General features: G+C 40.0%; 1 protein-coding gene across 1 annotated transcript in view; it reads left to right on the plus strand.

Annotated features, from left to right (window-relative positions):
* Window positions 1–16080, plus strand: part of HSD17B12 (hydroxysteroid 17-beta dehydrogenase 12) — a 151071-nt gene that overhangs the window by 81018 nt on the left and 53973 nt on the right. The window contains exon 4 of the mRNA XM_046643067.1: window positions 15390–15497. Coding sequence (XP_046499023.1) covers window positions 15390–15497 — 108 coding nt within the window. The remainder of the gene's footprint in view (window positions 1–15389; window positions 15498–16080) is intronic.

A 16080-nucleotide genomic window follows, 5' to 3' on the forward strand; every position in this document is an offset into this window, starting at 1 on the left:
TGTAAGTGTGGTGCAGGCTGTAATACTTACTATAACTACTCCTATTGGCAGAGGTACAGAGGAAGCCAACTAAAGCCAGAGGCTCCCTTCGTGAGCACGGCTTCTCTTGCCCAGAGCGTTTGAATGTTGAAGGGCATCACGGGAGGAGAGTCTGGCGTCTCCATTTCCATGATTGGAGCAGCCTTGCCAGGGCTCCTAACCGTTTGCTGCCTCTGGCCAACCTCCCCAGCCTGTGCTTGGATGAACATTTCCAAGACTTGCCTCAGGGACCCTCATGTTTTCCTCCATCCGGGTCTCTCCGGCACTCCGCCCTCTTCTAATCAACACTATTTCTTTATATATCTTACTACTTGCAGCCTGGTTCTCTGTATTGTTCGTGTAGGCCTGGGAACCAATCTTGACCAAAGGAAGTATTTTTCCTTTGACAATGACAGAAGAACTACTTGCTTTCTAAAGTTAATCAACTCATTAATTCAAACTGGACGGAACTGTCAAAAGTGAAAGTCGATTCTGTTTTCTCCCGTCTATAGACACACATGCCCTTTGATCTGACTATTCCACTTAGAGAAATTTATCTTACAGAAAAACTCAGGTAACTGCACAAAGATTTATGCATAGGATGTTCAACACAGTATTGTTCATAGTAGTGAAAAATGAGTAACTGTCTACATGTCTGTCAGTGTCCCCATTCTGTTCTCCTCTTTGAGCAGAGACAGGGCCAGCCCTCACTGAAGACAGTGAGCTAGATTGCTCCGTGTTTCCAGACCAGCTTATCCACAGGCCAGTGGGAACGGAAGCTTCTGCCTCTTCTTGGTCAGTGATGCCTTCCAGACCTTGATATGGACGATTAAAACTGCAGCCACGTCATTTATCACCTGGCTTGACTGTAATAGTGGGGGTAAACCAGGTGCCCAGGGTCCACAAATACTCTTGAATGCTTCGGCTTGGGATGGCTCTTTAATACATCACTCAAATTCTTTCCGTTATGACTTGAAGCCTTTGTTGCCTGTGGTCCAGCCTTTCCCAAATTCTTCCCCAGACCCTTCCGCAAAGTGGGCTTAACTAGACTACATGTGGCCCTGCCTTGGATTATGATTTGTTTTACAGACCCTATTTGCCTATATGTGGGTTTTTTCTCTTTTGTTATAATGTCTTTGGCAGGGCGAGGGGTCCTGGAAGTGGGGGCATATGTGAGGGGGGCAGCTTTGGTTGTACCCATAACTCCTTCTGGTCACACTGCTTTTAGCTTTGGTGTTAACAAAAATAAACATTCTGTAGTTTTCTGTCCTTATTTTTTGTTTTTTAAAATAAGGTCTTGGTGACCTGTAAAAGTTCCTCTGAATTCTTTGACATTCTGTTTCTTGTCACTTGCCATGATACAATCCCCTTCTCCAATACAATGAATTTGTCCTTTGATCGGTGCCCGCTCATACTACGTTTTGAATAACTGATTAAATGAATTATGGCCTAACCATTCTAGGTAATTAAAAATGTTTATCTGTGAGTACTGACATGGAAGGCCATCTTTAGTGGAAAGAAAGCAAGTTACGGAATAGCATATTTAGAGAAGGTCTGGTCTTACTTTTGTTTTTTAACAGAAAGAACATCCACATTCCACAAATATTAAACTCAGGAACCAACTCAGTGCATGTGTAACATGTATAGACAGGCATCAGAAAAGGTCAGCGAGATACAGCTGAGACCGTGCACGGTGGTTATTTCTGGGCAGTAGTTAAACCAAAATGTGTACTCTTTATTGAGGGTCATAGACTTTCTTGTGAATCCACATGATAAAAACTTATCCCTGTATTTTGAGATATACTTATCCCAGAATCTTTTGCCTATAATTTTAGAGAGTTCAGGTATTCATTAACTGCTTTGATCCAACCAATGTGTGTTGGTCTTACGGTCTAATATCAGTCTTGGTTCATCTGTTCCTAAGTACTAAGGAAACCCCTCGTTTTTTTCATCGTTCTAATAATATCGATTGAGCTTGTACTACAGGACTTTGAGGCAACTCTGAGGGCAGTGAAAATGGTACTGCGTCTGTCTGCGACAAAGAAATATGTTAATATAAAAGAAGGTTTAGCTCATACTTCCTTGAACTTCTTTTTTAAAAGGCCCATACTGTCCAGATCATTCTCCTAAATTCTAAGAAGGCAGTTTTATTGTATATTAAGTGGGACTACCTAACGTGTTTTAAGGCCAAATTTATGATATGATAGTTACATTTTTTATGCACTCTCTCTCTGTATATATATATATACTTTATAGTAAATTGGGTCCTTAAGACAGTCAGTATTTGGGAGCATAATTTTACTATTTGAAATTATTATAGAGGCTAATGGTAGTGTATATTTGTGTATTTATGTTGCATTCTTGGCTTAGCTATGATTGATTTTTGTCACAGAAATGCCAATTATAAAATTGTTTCTGTGGGCAAATGGGATCTACTTTTCAATATCTGTTTGGTACACCTTCTGGAAATGCTCTGGGCCAAGTATGGAGTTGCTTAGATATTGTTAGCATGAGACTCAATAAGTAACGAAGAGCTTGTTTTGCGCCTGCAAAGCTCAAATATTTATTTAGACTTTTACCTACCAACCGAAGGCCACAAATAAAGCCTTCTTAAACTAAGGCTTAAATTACAGTATTTTATCAACCTTTATTATGCAATATATATCAAAGACATTTGTGTGTTCAGTATTTAGCTCTGAAGGAGAACCCCAAGGCCTGCCTATGCATCTTTGACTCCTCTATCAAAGCATCTTAGCTAGTGTCTCAGCCGACAACTAATTCCTCTGTGGGATGCTACCCGTTATGTACTTGTACTGTGCCTGCAACACTGCAAAAGTTGGTTGCTAAAGCTTTTGGTCTTCCTTGGGAACAGCAAGACCCCAATGACAATGAGCAAACTCAGCACCCAGATCTTGGTTTCTAGATACTGTTTTCTAGTAAAAGATCCAAAGCTCCTTGGAGAAATGGCTAGTTCCGGGGCTGGAGCAAGGAGAGGAGAAGACGAACTGGGAATATCTCATTGTGCCAGAAAGCAAGAAAGTGTTAAAAAAATAATGGGGACATGTCAAAAAGACACAGAAGCCAGCTTGAAGAGACTCCCGCCTTTAACCAAATCTAGACAAATTGAGCATTAAAATTAAAATGATAGAAACAAGTTATAATCTATTGAATAAAGTAGGAAACTATGAGCCCATACTAATAATGATAAATAAGAGCATAAATTAGCGTTTTGATGAGGAATGGGGTTTTATGTAGTCTCAACGTATCACCCCACAAAATACCAAGATACTTGTTAATTACAAAGGGAAAAATAGTAACTTTACAGTGGAGGAGCCTGGCAGACACCACCTTAATAGGAGATCAAAGTTCGTCAGTAATGAGACAATTGAAATTGGGTACCACCTAATAGGAGGCAACGAGAAACACAACTTCACTTCTGTGATATTCCCACCAAGGATGCATAATGTGACTCTAATCATGAGAAAACATACAAACCTAAATTAAGGGGCATTCTACAAAATAATTGGCCCGTAATCTTCAAACTGTCAAAGTCATAAAGGTCAAGAAAAGACTGAAAAACTGTTCCACATTGAACGGGGCTAAACAGACATGGCGGCTAAATGCAACGGGTGGTTCTGATTTGGATCCTTTTGTTGTAAAGGACATTGTTGGGACGATTGGTGAAATTTGAACAGGCTCTGAGGATTAGAAGACAGTGATGGATTAATGTTAATTTCTTGATTTTGATGTTATGTTATTTAGGAGACTGTCTTTGTAGGAAATACGTACGAAAGCAACATTCTTAAACTTGTTAGTCTTAGGACTCTTACGCTCTTAAAAATTATCGAGGACCCCAAGGAGCTTTTCTTTTTATGGACTGCAGCTATCAATGTTTATTGTATTAGAAATTCAAACTGAGTAATTAAACAATTATTATTTAATTCACTAGAAATAATAACAATAAATCCATTGCGTGTGAACATAATGCATTTTTAAAGAAAAATAACTTATGAAACAAAACAATTCAGCGAAAGAGTGGCGTTGTTTTATGTTTTTGCAAATCTCTTTCATATTTGGCATAGCAGAAGACAGTTGTATTTGCATATCTTTCTGCATCCAGTCTGATTTGATACGTTATTTTGGTTGAGGTATAAGAAGAAAATTTGGCTTTACACAGATAGTAGTTGGGAAAGAGGAAGTGGTTTTAATAGCCTCTTCTGGTAATTGTTGACGTTCCTCTTTAACACGACATCAAAACTCCTTAAGTGGAGGTTTCTTAAAGGTTAGTTGCAATATGGAATCTGAAATATCAATGAATTTTTATGCAGAGTTACGTTAAAACTCATTTTAATGTAAGGTCTGCCTCACACTTTAGGTCTTTGATCCATCATGACATGGTAACTATTTGTTGGTCAATGGAAAATATTGGGTCCTGAGTTTTGCAGATCTTCCAAATGTTGATACAGTACAAAAAAATCCGTTATTTATATCACCCCCCCATCTTATCAGAAAAATCTTTTCTCTCAAGTTCATGATGGTGGATACAATTTTTTTTTCCAAAATTCTGATTTTCACTTAAAAGCTCCAATTTTGTCATAGACAACAAAGATTGTTGCTTGTTTTTCTCGAAGTGGCAGACTCATTTCATTCATTTTTGAGAATGAAATCTGTCTGCCAGATCTGCATAAGCGTTGCGTTTCTGTCACCTGTTCTTTCATGTAAAATGGTGCTGCATCAAAAAAGGGGCTAATTCAGTTCACGACTCAATTGCGCAAATGCTTTTCCTCAAGACAGCCATTGTATTGGTACACGGAGAAAGTGCTGTATGCCTACGTCCCCTTTTGTCACACAGGACATTAAGATGTGTACTCAAGGGTAGAGATTTAATAAAATTAATGATTCCACTGCTTCATCAAGGGACATGCTTAAATGAAACTGACTTTTTTCCTTTTTACTGCAAGCATGTGAAGAATACAGTGACTTCTAATATAGTTAGATGCTGCTGCTTTGATTTGTGTGAAAGGTCTAACAGTTTTACCCATCATTGCTTTTGTGCCATCAGTGCAAATGTCAACACACTGAAGAACGCAAATGACTTCTTAGCATTTTTGACTCTCAGGGACCCTCAGGGGTCGTGGAGCACACTGAAAACCGCTACAGTGAAGTATTTATGAGTGATGGGTGTCTTGTTGGCAACTGAATCTAGCATGGTGCAGGAAAAGAAGTTATTGTACAGTACTTGCAACTTTTCTTTGCTTGAGATTATTTCAAAATTTAAAAAAATCCATAAATGATGACCTTTCAAACGTTGAAAACTGAAATTTATGAGAATAATCATTTGTAAGTTTCAGCAATATACCAGTAAATTCTTGTGCAGATTAAGTGATGTAATGTCACTTACTAGAGTTCTTGGCATCTAACTGATGCTCAGTAATTGATAGCTATAGTAGTTATTACTCTTGTGTGGTTGGTACGCTGTTAACTGCGCCCCATGCATTCTGCGTGGTACCTCTGGCTTCTTTAGGGCATCCTAGGGTTGGGATGATTTACGTCACGTTCTTATTCTTAGTTCTAAGAGTACAGGAGAAGGAGCCTCTACAGCAAGCACTTTGGCTGTTATTTTGGTTTATTATCTGAAAACTGTGCTCTCTTAACAATTTAAATGAAGAGGGCTGTTTTTTTCTGTTGAACGGAAAGACGGTTCTATTCTTGGCAAAATGTTGTTGAACTGTATTGATCTTAAAAAGTATTAATTGCCATAAGGTAAATAACTCATTTCAATATCTGATATTTTAAGTTTTGAGGTAATTTTTTTCAAAAGTTTCTGTTTTCTCTTTTTTTAAGAATTAAAAGCAACTGTTAAGCTTCCTTTTTCTAAATACCAAAGTGAGAGATCCGGATCTTGAAAAGAATACTTGTTTCCTGTGGCAAGATTTCACAAAACCAGAATGGAATCTCATAAGAACAAAGCGACAGGTTAAAATAAAAAAGAGGTTACTTAAAAAAAAAAAACCAGCTCAATCAGCATTTTTAGAGGAAAGGTATGTGTGATGCTTGACCTCTAATTAATTTTGGCTATCTTTCTCTTTGGAAGAAGAAAAGAGGAATATCATGCAGGCTTACAAAAATATCTCTGCTTTCCAAGTTGATTTTTAGTTCATGGATATCCTGCATGGAAAATTGGTCAACTCTGGCCCAAATCTCCTTGGTAGTAATTTCATTTTTCAAGCCAAGAAAGAAAGAGAAGTAAGCTACCTCAAGAAAAGACTTAACTTTACTAAAAAATAACAGATAAACATTTTATATGATTACAAAAGTGCTGAGACATAATCATAGGAACATTGCCTCATATGCGAAGCCATGAAAGACTGTTTCAGCTCTAAGATATGACCGTTTATTAACCAGATTTATCAAGCAAATGGATAAAACCATTGTGTCCTCTCTCTCCTTAAAGCCGTGTGTCTAATCAGTCAGAAAATCGTTCAGGCTCCAACTCAGAAGTCTCTCCCAGTCGGGCTGCCTCCCATTTCCACTGCTGCCTCTCCTTCGGGCCCTCTTCTCTCATGGGACTAATGCAGCAGCTGCTACCTTCTCTCCCTGCCGCTCAGCACTTTTTATCACAGGCTCTGTGTCCTCTGCTCTGCCACTGGTATTTCCTTTCTAAAAAACAAGTGTGATCTTCTCACTTCCTATCTTAGTAGCCTCTGCTAAGTGCTTGTAACATGTAGGATGAAACGTGAACTTGTTGTAGACCCAACTTCATAGGTGTGTGACCTGTGCATTCTCCCGGGCCCCCACTCTTAGAAGGGCCCGTACTTCGTTTAATGCGCTGCTGTTGCCATCTTGAAACTCTTAATAATTTTCAAACAAGGGACCCCACATGTTTATTTTGCACTGGGCCCCGCAAATTAGGTAGCAGGTCCTGCTTGTTGTTTTGGCACATACAACCTCCACCAGCTTCCTTGTGCAGAATTTTGTCTTTCCACTTCTCCCTGTGTACTACGTCCTCCATCCACAGGGATTCTTACAATATGCTGGCTGTTCCTTTTCTCCATTTTCTGCCTTTGTCTGCTTCTCCCCCTTCTCTGCGTGGCCGTTTTACTCAAGGACTCACGCCAACATCCCCTCCTATTTAAAATCCCGCTCTGCAAGAATGAGTTGCTTTCTCTTTGCATGCTTTGTCCATATGTGTCAGAGCAACAGTTGGGTTCACACCTGGTTCCTTCACCATAGTAGGACCTATTTGAGCATATCTGCTATTCTCCTCTGGGTAAAGTCTGACATGGGGGCACCACTCAGCTTGTGTTTCTTGAGTTTATTCAGCCAAAACATAGTGACTGAGCTCCTATAGTGTACCTGGTACTGTTGGGCTTTGAGTGTACGGTGGTGAAGAAAAATCCAAACATGCACCCTGCCCTCATAGAGCTGAGGGAGGGAGGTGCTTTGCCTGGTTGCGGATGCCTGTGCTCCTGAATAAATGAATGAGCATATGCTGAGGTTTTTGGGTCTTAGTTTAGGGTGGGACATCTTCTGCCTTCTTGACTAACGGTGGTGGTCGAATATTAGAAGTACTGGAATACCAGGGAATTTTGCATTTGGAAGCTGTCCTTGGTTCATTTTGTGACATTGAAGAGAAGGGTGGATGTCAGCACATTTGTAGGCTTCTTTCATCAAATCTGAGACACTTGCTCATGAAGCAATGATACAGCTTATAAGCATAAAGAAAGAAAAATCTCCAGTTGAACTGGCATGCCATCAATTGTAAGGTACTTCGATTTTAAAGATAAAAAGCGAATAAAAATGCATCTTGGAATAGATAAAACATAATAATTCCGAGGTTAATCATGAGTAAATTGAGTCAAAGAAATACTTGGACACAGCTAAAGACATGGTTAAAAATAGCATATCATGACCATTGATTCCATGGATGATACAGTAATAAATAAATCACTTTTTAAAGGGGAGTTGGATGTGCATGGTCAGCTTGAAAAAGGATATGTAGCTGATGCAAAGAGGAAGGAGTTAGTGATACAGATAATACCTACAGCAGCCTGTGCTATTTAGGAAAAAACAACTATATGTGATGCAGTCATCTTTGTGGATATTGGCAGCTAGAAGAAAAGAAAGCATTTGTGTAAGACTTTACAGTTTTCTAACATACATCCTCATGTGCTATGACATGTAATCCTCACAAGAACTCTGAAGGGTGGGTATTCTTTCTTGTAGTTTACAAGCTAAGAAATGGAATTCCTGAAGTTAAAAGACTTGAATGAAGGGCCCTTGGCCAACAAGCGACTGAGCTGGCACTCAAGTCCAGGGCTTCTAAATGCATCCCATGATTTTTCAAACTCTGTGTCTTAGCTTGGGCTGCCATAACAAAATATAGTCAGGGTGTCTTAAACAGCAGACATTTATTTCTCACAGTTCTGGATTCTGGGAAGTCCAAGATCAAGGTCTTGGCAGATTTGGTTCCTGGTGAGAGCCTTCCTGGTGTGGAGATGGCTGCCTTCTTGCTGTGTCCTCACATGGCTTTCCTTGATGCACGCACATGGAGAGAGAGAGAGCTCTCTCTGTCTTCCTCGTCTTATGAGGCCACGGATCCCATCACCCTCATGACCTCGTCTAAACCTAATTACCTCCCAAAGGCCCACCTCCAAAATCCATCACATCGAAGGTTAGGCCTTCGACATACGAATTTTGGGGGGACACAAATATTCAGCCCATAATACTCTGCTTCCGTATTATGAGCAACGTCATCTTGGAATCTTAAGTATAGTAATGTTAGGAATATTTTTTGCATTTTTCTCACTTCAAAAAATAAAATTTAGATGTTTTCATTGGCAGGCCTTTTTTTTTCCCCCCAAGTGTAGAGAATAAATGTCCTTATTTGAAAATTTCTTCGAAGGTACCTTGTCGAAGGGCCTACCATACCTGAACCAAGTGTAGGACTCAGGGCTTTCAAAAGGATGGGATCTATTCGTGTCCCATCAATAGAGCAAATTCATATGGTAAAGATTTTTACTTATTACAGATGGTTGTTCTAGTTAAATAGGCTGTAATGAATAAAATATAATAACTTTGGCTTAAAATAAAGAAATAATTGGTTTGGGATGGAATCCTGAAGATGCTGCGATGAATTTTTGATTTGACTGAAAGTGAGTCTCTTTATATGAGATTAAAATGACCATGAATATGTTTTCAAGGGCAATGTGAAAAAGAAGTCACCATTATGTGTGTAACGTCTCTGATGATTATAATTAAATGGGCCTTTGTAAAAAGTGGAGTCAGAGGAATGATTCCCTTCCAGGGCACAATCACCTTTTCTCCAGAGCCACCACGTAAGGGAGGCTTTGTCTGTGGGGAGATGTCTTACCCCGGAGGCTAGGGGTGGAGGGAGATGGTAAGACCTGGGGGAAAAAAGAAAACAGGAAAAGGAGGGAAGTTAAGTGGAGGAATTTGGTTAGCAGAGTTTGTTCTTTGTTTTTCCCTTAATTAAGACTGTACTTTTTTTATCTCTAAATATTGTATAACATTTTATGTGAAAATGGAGAGGTTTTTCAAAATATGCAATATGTTTTTATAGTCAAAAATTGAATTTCATGAATTTAGATTTAAGAAGCTAAAATTGGTAACAGTGAATATAGTACTGTTTCCCCTAGAGCCCCTCCGCTCCCCCTAATTATCTTTTTCAGGGCTGGGGATAGGGAGAGGGGTCCGGACTAAAATGCCTTCAACCTTCATCTCTGTGCCTGTGAGTTAAGCTCCTGGAGTACTCATTCATGAGACTGGATAGTTTCTAAGGTTTCTGATAACTCTAAAATGTTTCTGTGAGAATGATAGCCCAACCCATGTAGGCCAGATGGAAGAACTGAGTTGTTTCTCAATTTATCTTACACTTTAAAATGCCGTATAGTAAGTACCTTATGTTATTATGTCTCATGTAGACATCTCTGACCAGCATGTAGTTTTGTTTCTATAAGGAAGAGTTCAAGAAGTATTGAGAAGATGATTTTAATAAATCAGCTGTGTCAGCCTAGATGTATTTTCTCACTCAACAAACATTTGAGCGACCTCTGCTGTATGCAAGGCGTTGTGCTAGGCGCTGGGAATACAGAGATGACAAAGATGGATCCATGTTCGTTAGGACATACAGGCTCTTTGCATAATATATTATGGTAAGTGTACTTCATAGGGCTGTATGGCAGGTCTCTAGGAACACAGCTGAGAGAGTAAGTGGCTTTACGCTGGAGGAAATGGGAATCAGGAAAAGTCAGTCCGCAGAGGTGGTGACACAACTTGAATCTTAAATGATGAAATCTATAATATGGAAAAGATGGGGGAAGATGAGTGTAACAGGAATTTCACAATGAATATTACCTAGAACTTCGGGGGGAAAACAGATTGTGTCTTTGCAGCAGATGTAGGCACAAAGGAGAATCAATATATTTTTGATTTTTATTAATAGAAAAATTGTAAATATTCCATGAGTCTGTATAGATTAGATTTCTTTCCTAGCATTCTCAAACCTAATATCCTAGCCACCTGGGGGAAAAACAAAGAAAGTCTTTTTAAGACCTATAAAATTATTTTTAGAGAAAGATTTAAATTTAAGAGATATCAATTTGTTGAGCAAAATGAAAATAATAATGGCCAGGCCTAGAAGTATGTTAAACATAAGGTTATTCTGAATATGTTCATGACCTTTCTAGGTCTGAACCTAAAAATGCGTTAGTTTTAATATTAAGAGGTGTTTTGGCAGCATCTTGAGACTACTTACGAGTGCACTTCCTTCTCTGTCAATTCTGGACTTGACCTTGAACTAATTCAGGATCCTCTGAGTACAAAACGGCAATGTGACTGTAGGACTGGGGCACCCATACTTAGAGGTGATAGAATGGCTTGAGGCAGTGAGGACGTTCATTATTATATAGCTCGATAGTTATAAATAGCGCTTGCTTTCTATTATTCCACAGTTGTGGTTATGTGGTTTTCAGTGGAATAGTAGGTAAAAAGGGATTGAATGAGTGGTATCAGCCCAGCCATTTCTTTGCTTCATTCCCCACTTTTTAAGCCAGAGCTGATTTTCTGCCTCCACGTGTAGTGAGTTGTCTGCCTTGAACAGCTCAGATCAATCATCAGAGCTTTTTGCTGCTTAGTTTTTGGTCTTAGCCATGAGGCTGAGAGACCAAGACCATCTCAGAATTATTTCAATGTTAAAAAGGGGGTGGGGGCATGATTATATTTGGCCACAACTGTAAGGAGCAAGATGCCAGCCTATACAGTTTCAAATACGAAATGGTTTCGGTCAGTAGGAATCATCAACAGTATTGAGTATCTTTGCATAATGGTGCGTAGTAACTCTAATAATGGGATTCTTGAGTTCTTTAGTAATTTACAACCAGAAGATTTTCCTGTGAGATATTGAATAAATGGAGAGCCTGGAGGGAATGCCACATTGTCATTCTTCATAAATTTAATTGAAATGTTTTATGCAACTCCAGTAAAAACTGACAGTAAACAAGTAAGGATAACCAATAAACTTCTGAAAGAGAGGAACCATAAAAGAGGCTTGCACTACTAGAAATATTAAAACTAGAATAATTAAAACTAGGGCATTAGGAAAGAACAGAAAAATAGCATGATAGACTAGAATTTTGGAATCAGAACCTGGTAGGTACAAGCTGTCCAATGGCTTTATACTCCATCGTCAATCAGTCATTGGGTGTAGACGTCCTGGGAAGGGCATGATCTCAGTCCAGGCAACTCTGTGAAGCTGACGCAATCCCCAAAGGGGCTGACACCTGAGAGCTTTCTGCTGATTACACTCCCAGCAGCTGGGGCAACCAGAATTTCCCTGGTGGGGCAATTGAGTGGCTCATGTCTTTCCATTGCAAGCTCCAAATTCAGTTATCTTTATCCCGCACACCTGTAGGGTATTGATTTTAACTTATTACAGCTCCTGCCCTGGGGGAAAGACTTGGGCCTTTGTGGTGGGCGAGAATCAGAGTTCTCGGAAGAAGGCCCTCTCCAAAAGCTTAGGTAAAGTTCTTCTTCTTCCCCCACAGTGTGCTGTTGCCAAGTTGTGCGCTGATGGTCTTATGAGGAGCCTTGGGTTGGGGAGATAGTGAAGATGGAAATGAAGGTTGTATTATGTGTTTGTAGGACTCACTTATGTTCCAGGTGCTTAATACATCCTTGTGCTGATGTTTAAAATGAGAGGATTCCTGTTCATCTGTGTTGGCGTCCATTGGCAGGGTCAGATGAGGCTATGGGAAAGGGACGATGCCTAGATTTACTTCCCCCATTCCCAGGAAGCCAGCCACCTCCCACCTCAGCCTTGTAGAGCACCCCTCATAGTTCTCTTCTGACTGCCTGGGCCCAGAAGGAGGGTCTCCTGTCCTATTCTTACATATGTGCTGCTCTTTTTGACTCATATTCTTGGTGGAGCTGGGGGAGCAGTTCCTGGAATCCTCAAAGCCCATCCGTGGGGTCTGGTCAGAGTGTGCATATCCATAGCCCTGGGAAAGGAAATATGAAGGGAGTCTGCTGGACTCTCCTGGGGAAGTTTCTGCACTCTATAGAAGGGACATAGAATGGGGACGCCCCATGTTTGCCTCTGAGCATTGCCATCTGCGTGGGACGCGCGGACTGGCGATGGCCCTCTTGAAACCGGGAGGGGAGCAAGCCTAAGGGAATAAGGGAGGAGGGAGCAAAGACCCCAGACCGTTTGTGATGTTGCTGAACCACTAAACAAAACAGACCCAAGTCCTTGTCTTTACTAAGCTTGGTTCTAGGACGGGCAGACAGCAACGGACACAGGCACTATTAAAATACGTAGTAAATTGGAGGGTGGTCAGCGCGACAGAATGAAATCAAGCAGGGAGGGGCAGGGAGCGCTAGGAAGGAGTGTCGCATTTTTAAAGGGTGGTCAAGGAAGGCTTCTCTGAGAACGTGACGTTTTCTCAAAGACCCAACAGACAAGGATGCGGAGGAGCATTTGAGGCAGAGGGAATAGGAAGCATAAAAGCCCTGAGTGTCTTTGGAGAACATTCTGCCCAGGGCCTCTGTGGCTAGAGCCAGGGAGCAAGGAGGAGAGTAAGTGGGTGGAGATGAGCTCAGAGAAGTCCTGGGCTGTTCCTGAAGACTTCGGCTCTTACTCTGAGATGGAACTCTCTGGAGGTTTGTGAGGAGGGGAGTGACCTATGCTAAAAAAGAAAAAGCCCACTAAGAGGCAGTGAAGAAGAGCTAAGAGGAAGAAAGCGGTGTTAACTGGACTAGAACTTGATTCAAGGTAATCCAGGTATAAGTCCAAATTGTTAATTATCTGGAAAAACTTGCACCAGAAGCCATTTTACGTATCCTAATGCGAATACAAAGAAAGAGCTTACTTGAGGGTTGTTAATTAAACGTTCTTTCCAAAAGGGTCACTGAATATTTTTTTTAGCAGCATATCTCTACAAGGCTCTACAATCTAAGTACATTCGCCAAATCCTGTGAGATTTAAAAGAGTAAATTTGATTCAGGGGGTGTGAGGTAGCTTTTATTGCTAGAGAGAAATTTTCCTAAATGTCAGTATAAAGTGTTCGTGTGGAAACATCCTTTACTTTTCTCAAAATAAGTAGATAAATTTATCCCTGAATAAAGTCACATTTACTAAAAGGTGCCGTTCAGCCTTTGTTTTTGGCGTTTTTTCTTGTGAATCTGGGGCTCTGGTAAAGGTGGTGGTCTTTCCTCGCTGCTGGTGAATTCTGTGAACCTTTCTAGGAAGGCTTGTGGCTCCAGCTACTGGGAAGGACAGCACTGTGTTTGGTCTCTCTGTTACATGCACACATATAATAACTCATTTATATTGGAATAGTAAGTACGCCTTTGATGCCAGATAAGGCATTTTCCCGGCCAATTATTATCCTCTCTAGTTTATTCATGGATTCCTATTTAGGGTCAATACTTTTCATTGAGTCTAACTAAGAATCAAATCTCTTGTGAACCAGCCTTTTAGTTTTAGACGTAAATCCTTTTAGATCAAGAACTGAAACCTCCTGTGTGAATTAAGTGTCCATACTGTGCCGTGAGCCGACACTGACTTCAAATGAAGGCAAATTTAATTTCGGAAGCTGGATTTTTAAATTAATTCTTTTGAATTCTCGTCAAGTTCCAAAGAATAAGCATTCTTAGCCTCCTGAACTTCACTAAGTGAAGTGAGAGTGGGGTTAGTGGAGGGGAGCAGGGGAGATGAACATTACGGAGTAAGCCGGTTGATGTCACTTGAGCCTCACGCCCTAAGTTGAGTAGTATTACCTTCATTTTCGCAAGAGGATGCTGAGGCTCGAAGAGGAGGTGGAACTTGTTCAAAGTCGTTTAGCAAATAAATGTGGAAATGAAATTGGTATCCATATCTGGGTGACCTCCAAGTCTTTGCCATCTTCTCAAAGGGACTCGCTCGTGAAGGCAGAAGTAAACATTATACGTGGCCTCCAATGAGGTCTCATTTCTGAATCTGTTATCTCCATTAGCTCTCTTTGGACCTTAATGGTGCTGTGCAAAGTAAAACGCTGAGGACTTTCTTGTGTCACTTTGTAGCTCTATTACTGTGCCTTTTGTGTGGATTTTTAAATGTAGTGACTATTAACTATTAACCAGCTCTTAAATTCCGTTACGATCATATTCATTTTTATTTCCATTTTGGTAACATGGACTTTTTGTTTTAACATATCACACTTTAAAATATTTTGCAGCATAAAGACTTCTTCCTGAAATTATGAAGCATCAATTTGCAATTAAAATCACAAAACCAGTGACATTTAAAGAGTGTATAACATTATGGTGTGACTCATGTTTTATTATTTGTACCTAAGAGTCTAAAAAGTAGTCATTATTGACTTATGGAAGGAGAAGTGATTAAGGAACATTGAGCCAGCTCTGTGATAACATTGGGATTTTTTTTAAAGATTTTTATTTTTTCCTTTTTCTCCCCAAAGCCCCCCGGTACATAGTTGTATATTCTTCGTTGTGGGTCCTTCTGGTTGTGGCATGTGGGACGCTGCCTCAGCGTGGTTTGATGAGCAGTGCCATGTCCGCACCCAGGATTCGAACCAACGAAACACTGGGCCGTCTGCAGCGGAGCGCGCGAACTTAACCGCTCAGCCATGGGGCCAGCCCTGATAACATTGGGATTTTTATTACAGAACTGTTGTGTTGACCCTATGTCATCTCTTAGATGGTCTCATGATTGCTTAAAATTATCCTGGTCTAAATTTCATGTCAAATTGATAGGAAAAAAAGAGTTTGAAAGAGTAATGTCATCAAATGCTTTAATCTGAACTGCCCTGTATTAATTTTCCCTCTCTCTCCATTTGTGTTTTCTTTCCTAGGAGAAAAATTCAAAGTGGAGACAAGGACCATTGCTGTTGACTTTGCTTCGGGAGACATTTATGACAAAATTGAAACAGACTTGGCAGGGCTTAACATTGGTGTTTTGGGTTTGTATCTTTGCCACCTTCATAGATTCTTCCTGTGTTTATTATTTGACTTTACTACATGTTTTCTTTTTGGATCTTAGGTGTTCAGTTGGTAAAATGGCTAGTGACAAGAAAATTATCTTGTTAATACAATTGAGCATTAGATGGTATGAATCTATATTTGCTTGGATCTTTGTGTTTTTAGTTACATTTTAATAAGTATTCTACAATTTTGGTTGGTCTTCTTGCCTGTGTTATTTCCAGTCTCTCGTTTTCTTTGTATATATTTAGATACAGTTATATCACAATGATCCTTTAAGATGGGTGATGCCAACCTGTTTTTACAGTTGAGGAAATGAAGGCTTAGAAAAGTTTTTGTTTTGTTCATTATCACTCCCCCCTGGCCCAGGAGACTTTTTAGACATTATTTTTTTCCCTAGTCTTCCTTCCTATGAAATTTTAATACCACAGATACACTGTATGTCTGTTTATGTACTGTATGTCTGTCTGTGCTTTGTACATGAAAAGAATAAGATCTCTCACTCCCCACCCCTGAACCAATTTTTGTCCCCTTGGGGGAGATGTCACCCCAGTTGAGAAGGTG

Source organism: Equus quagga, chromosome 17 (assembly GCF_021613505.1).
Source record: "Equus quagga isolate Etosha38 chromosome 17, UCLA_HA_Equagga_1.0, whole genome shotgun sequence".
In the NCBI taxonomy this organism is placed as follows: domain Eukaryota; kingdom Metazoa; phylum Chordata; class Mammalia; order Perissodactyla; family Equidae; genus Equus; species Equus quagga.